Source organism: Salmo salar, chromosome 03 (assembly GCF_965601325.2).
Source record: "Salmo salar chromosome 03, fSalSal1, whole genome shotgun sequence".
NCBI classification, from domain to species: domain Eukaryota; kingdom Metazoa; phylum Chordata; class Actinopteri; order Salmoniformes; family Salmonidae; genus Salmo; species Salmo salar.
The window spans coordinates 36610001-36616021 of NC_138293.1; the positions used below are offsets into that span (position 1 = coordinate 36610001).

Here is a 6021-nt window from a genome sequence, read left to right on the forward strand (position 1 = left end):
GAGCTGCATGTAGCCACATGCGGACATTTGTTCATATCCTTTGCTAGTTAGTGACTTATTAGCCCAGTTATAGATAATTTGTAGTCAGCAATGGAGGAGTGATTGATTCCCACAAAAGCACAAAACGTGTGCATTTCTAGCCTTTTTTGAAAAGCTAAGTGTTGTATTTTGCGACAGGCTTGAATAAGCCAAGAAGCCAACAGGCAGAGGGTAGCATCATTTGTCTTCCCTGTAATAATGGTATGGGAATAATGATGCATTTTATTTTATAAACTGGTTTGTTGCAACAAACACAATAGCATTTTCATTGACATCCTTATCTGAAGAACAAGTGAATAAACAAGTTAATGTCAAGCCCTGTATGTTTTTCTAAAGTCTCATGGAATGTAGGCCTACATTGAACAACACCCATTGGCTGCTACCGTAGGCTGAATTACAGAACAGCTATTTCCATGTTAAAATGTTAGGCCTACATTATGATCAAATAGCCACAGTAGCCTACTTGACCACTTAAAACTGTAACTTAAAGTGGTTACAGCCTCATTGTTCACAGTAAACACTCACTGGAAGTTGCACAGAATTTTCAAAACGTTCAAGTTTGCGCTTAGCAGACCTGAAATTTGCTCAGTGTATACATTTTTGTGTGAAGACCTCTCGTCCAACCCACAGAAACAGTCAGAGAACGTTGAATCATTTCTCCACTAACCGTTGTCTTGTGCCAAAAGGCGACGAGTCTCGATGTCAAACTCTTCCTTGCTTATCTTGTGTTTGAACCACAGTTTCAAGTTCGCCCAGTAACTATAAAAGATGCAATTGAGGAAATGAACATTCATGACAACGTTAGCTAAACATTCAGTAAAGTTAACGTTGAAGCGGGCGCATACTAGGTTCGGTTTTCTCCTGGCAGAACTTGGCTTGGCGAAGTGAACGTCTGTGCCTTCACATACTCTCTTAACCTGTTTGGGATAGGGGGCAGTATTTTCACGGCCGGATAAAAAACGTACCCGATTTAATCAGGTTACTACTCCTGCCCAGAAACTAGAATATGCATATAATTAGTAGATTTGGATTAGAAAACACTCTAAAGTTTCTAAAACTGTTTGAATGGTGTCGGTGAGTATAACAGAACTCATATGGCAGGCCAAAACCTGAGAAGATTCTATACAGGAAGTGCCCTGTCTGACCATTTCTTGTCCTTCTAGGGCATCTCTATCAAAAATACAGCATCTCTGCTGTAACGTGACATTTTCTAAGGCTTTCATTGGCTCTAGGAAGGCGCCAGAAAGTGGAATGAGAGCTCTCCAGTCTCTGGGCGAAAAACAGCAGGGGTTTTTGTGAGTGGTCCTTCTGGAAACAATGACACTGAGGCGCACGTGCACGAGACGACTCCATTTTTTTCTTTCAGTGTTTGAACGAATACGACGTCGCGCGGTTGGAATATTATCGCTATTTTACGAGAAAAATAGCATAAAAATTTATTTTAAACAGCGTTTGACATGCTTCGAAGTACGGTAATGGAATATTTAGAAATGTTTTGTCACGAAATGCGCCTGCGAGTCACCCTTCGGATAGTGACTTGAATGCACGAACAAAATGGAGCTATTTGGATATAACTATGGATTATTTCGAACCAAAACAACATTTGTTGTTGAAGTAGAAGTCCTGCATTCTGATGAAGAACAGCAAAGGTAATCCAATTTTTCTTATAGTAAATCTGAGTTTGGTGAGTGCCAAACTTGGTGGGTGTCAAATTAGCTAGCCGTGATGGCCGGGCTATCTACTCAGAATATTGCAAAATATGCTTTCACTGAAAAACTATTTTAAAATCTGACACCGCGATTGCATAAAGGAGTTCTGTATCTATAATTCTTAAAATAATTGTTATGTATTTTGTGAACGTTAATCGTGAGTAATTAAATAAATTAACCTGAAGTTTTCGGTGGGTATGCTAGTTCTGAACAAAACATGCTAATGTAAAAAGCTGTTTTTTTATATAAATATGAACAAAACATGCATGTATTGTATAACATAATGTCCTAGGAGTGTCATCTGATGAAGATCATCAAAGGTTAGTGCTGCATTTAGCTGTGGTTTTTGTGACATATATGCTAGCTTGAAAAATGGCTGTGTGATTATTTCTGGCTGGGTACTCTCCTGACATAATCTAATGTTTTGCTTTCGCTGTAAAGCCTTTTTGAAATCGGACAATGTGGTTAGATAAAGGAGAGTCTTATCTTAAAAAATGGTGTAAAATAGTCATATGTTTGAGAAATTGAAATTATAGCATTTTTAAGGTTTTTCGTATTTCGCGCCAGGCGCTACCATTGGATATTGGTGAGGCGGAACATCTGTCCATAATTAAAAGACCTTCACTTAAAAAAAATTGCAATATTACGGTTTGTCCCTCAAGACACCGTAGCAACATAGCCAGTATACACTTCCTCAAAATAGTCAGAATGAATATAAGATTAATTAATAAATTGTCATTCATTTGGACGTTTTTGCAGAAGAGGCCTTAGTCGCGCTATATTACATCTAACTGAGATGTTCGTTGCAGCATTTCTGAAGTAAAAAACGAGTCCGCTCTCGTTCAATGACAATACGTAGTTCGAACACGCCTGGTGTTCAAATTGATGGCGTTCAAATTGATGGCGTTCGTTGCGGAGCAAGAGTTGAGTGGAGATGAACGGACTCAGTCGTCCTGATGAGTCGTTCCCAGCTAGCTAGTTTATGCTTGTGGTTAGAAACTTATCTGCTGAAGTTGGATCTTGGGACTGTTCAGAATTATTCAATTTTAATCTGAGTAATTGTTCTTTTTTTATACCCTTTCCACTTGTACCCTTTATACGTCATACCTGTATACAGGTTGAACATGGCCGATTTGGACACTCATAAACTCCTAAATTGGAACGCAATGGCTGTACAGTAAACATGCTATACCTGACTTCAGAGCTCAGGGTCTCCGCCTCACAGCTCTGTATGGGTTTTGACCGACAGACGCTCTGAACTTGAGCACAGAGTGCCACAAGAAGTTCACCCCATCCCTCCTGCTAATTGGGACTTTTGCAAATGTTTTGTTTTCGGAGTTTGGGAAATGCTATAAATAACGAGGACACCCGTGAGGCCAAATGTGCACTTAAAATTTCCATATCACAAAACTCATGTAATATACAGCGTCAACGTTTATGATCACTATGTTTTATGTCATTACAAGATGACATGGCATTATACACTGGGTTGTCCTGAACAGAATGAGCCTGTGTGTTGTTTTGTAAAGAAAATTTGCTGTGGACCACGCATCAGAATGCACTCATAACTCCATTCTATGCGCACCAAAAGTACGATCTGCTTCTCTGAATTGCCTTATGAAAGCTTAACACTGTAAAATCGTATTTCATAATTTAGCTAGTGATGTTGGCAATAAAGCAAGCTTTCAAATTATACCCACCTGACCCAGATTGTGATTTATAATGGAATGCGTAAACAGTAGAACAAAAACGCCTCAAAATATATGCACGAACTGTTCCGGATGGATGCGGACGCCTTTCGTCGCACAATTTTACATCTACCTAAGATGTTTGGTGCAGTATTTCTAAGTGGAAAAATGTACATGAAAACTAGTCATCTGCGATCGAATGACAAACACTTAATTGAAAAATCCCTACTGTTGACCAATCACTGACGGAGGGTTGTAGACTTTGAATACCGAACTAAGAAAAAATAGTGTGTGCTCGAAACAGCCGAAAAATCCCTGCCGAACGCCCAACAGTTTTTATTTGTTTATATGCGCGAACCGTGTACTCCCGAGTCGATATTCACGTAATAAAAAGGAATTCCCATCGACCACAAATTGGTGGAAACAAACATTTTCAGTTGACCTCCAGTGTATAGGAACTAACTTTGTCATTTTTTTTATTGGTGTTAAAATAAAGAAAGTATGCTGTTTGGAGCACTGGGCCGTCGTTTGAGATTACTACTTTTTCATAACGACAAATGTTCATAATGTAGCTATGACTATTGTCTACAGACATGTCGATGGACTGTAAACCAGACTTTTAGACTTGCTTTCAATGAGAATAACAAAGTCATTACACATATACTTTTTAAAATGTAGTTTTTTACAGTAATTGGCTAAAACAAGCAGACAAGAAAATTGCATTTGTAAAAAGAGCCAATGGGGTAACCCAGGTAACCACAGGTTGTTTTCCGCGATGTTATACTTATGGGTGTGTTGGTAAATTCACTCTGGAGTGCCAAACTGCGCTCTGGGCGTTGGTAAATTGAGAGCCATGTCAGATTGCCCATTAGTAAATTCAGAGGTTCTCTCTCGGAGCATTCAGAGGGCACCGTGGACGCTCTGGCCGAGGAGTAGAGTTGATCCGAGCGTTCTGAACTCAAACCGGCAGTCAAGCCGTTTTAAGCTCCCGAATGGCACAGTTGTCTAAGGCACTGCATCTCAGTGCAAGAGGCGTCACTACAGTCCCTGGTTCGAATACAGGCTGTATCATAATCCGGCAGTGATTGGGAGTCCCATAGGGCGGCGCACAATTGGCCCAGCGTCATTCGGGTTTGGCCATCATTGTAAATCAGAATTTGTTCTTTACTGACTTGCCTAGTTAAATAAAGGTTAAATGTAAAAAAAAAAAAAAAATTAAAAGCACCTAACCTAAATAAAGTTGGCTAGTTTGCTAGCTACTTCCAGACACAAATAAGAGAACAGTCTGACCATTTCACTCACCCTTGCGGGGCTGATTTTCATGGCAACAATTTTAATTACTTTTTTTGCCGAAATTTACAGACACCGGTCATATTAAACGGGTGTTGCGCGTTCGGAAATGCATCAGTTATTCTGCACACTCAGGCAAGACGCTCTGAAATCGAGTAGATAGCCAGAGTGAATTTACGAACGCAGCCATAATACCGACTGGGTCAATAGATTGGGAAACAGGCTTCAGCTAGCTAGATACTAGTTTTAGTTAACAACTTTCGAAATAGGAAAGTAATAAAATAATAAAGTGCAAAGACAACATCAAATCAACCAATGGTTGCTTACTTACTGTTTAACATTATCACCAATTGCTTCAGTTAAATGTTTCTTGGCAATTTCAAGCTCAGTAGTATGGGCTGCCATAACGACGTCTATACAAGTGTTCGACGTTATCATTCCGCGCCTGGGCTGCATCTTCTTCTTCTGTTATCGGAAGTGTGTGCATCAGCAAAAGGTGTAATAGCGCCATCTATGAACTTGGAATATAAGAAAACACACACACACACACACACACACACACACACACACACACACACACACACACACACACACACACACACACACACACACACACACACACACATGCATACACACACATACACACACGCTTCTGAAATTACCATTTCTTGCCAGCAGAGAGCACACATGCCTCAAGAGACAGTGCTGTGTATTATTAATTACAGTGCATTCGGAAAGTATTCAGAACCCTTGACTTTTTCCACATTTTGTTACCTTACAGCCTTATTCTAAAATTCATTAAATAGTTTTTTTCCCTTCATCAAACTACACACAATACCCTACAAAGCAAAAACAGGTTTTTAGGCATTTTAGCAAATGTGTTAGAAATCAAATGTATTAAATTCAAATATATTTTAAGAAGCACCTTTGGCAGTGATTACAGCCTCAACTCTTCATGGGTATGACGCGACAAGCTTGGCACACCTGTATTTGGGAAGGTTCTCCCATTCTTCTCTGCAGATCCTCTCAAGCTTTGTCAGGTTGGATGGGGAGCGTCGCTGCACAGCTATTTTTTATTTTTATTTAACCTTTATTTAACTAGGCAAGTCAGTTAAGAACACATTCTGTTTTACAATAACGGCTTAGGAACAGTGGGTTAACTGCCTTGTTCAGGAAGTATTTATGTAAATGTAATTTTTCATTCAATTTTTTTGATAAATGAGCAAACATTTCTACTGTGCCTTGCGAAAGTATTCACCCCACTTGGCATTTTCCTATTTGTGGCCTTACAACCT

The 6021-nt window shown here is 39.5% G+C and overlaps 1 protein-coding gene across 2 annotated transcripts in view; it reads right to left on the reverse strand.

The window, feature by feature from the left end:
* Positions 1-5164, reverse strand: part of LOC106600410 (transcriptional adapter 1-like) — a 17957-nt gene extending 12793 nt beyond the window's left edge. Inside the window, exons 1-2 of one of the 2 annotated variants that reach the window (XM_045714770.2) lie at positions 5058-5164; positions 707-798 (exon numbers count right to left, since the gene is read on the reverse strand). In XM_045714770.2, the coding sequence (XP_045570726.2) occupies positions 707-798; positions 5058-5164 (199 nt within the window). The remainder of the gene's footprint in view (positions 1-706; positions 799-5057) is intronic. The other variant, XM_045714771.2, reaches the window with a different exon arrangement.
* Between the last annotated feature and the right edge of the window lie 857 nt (positions 5165-6021).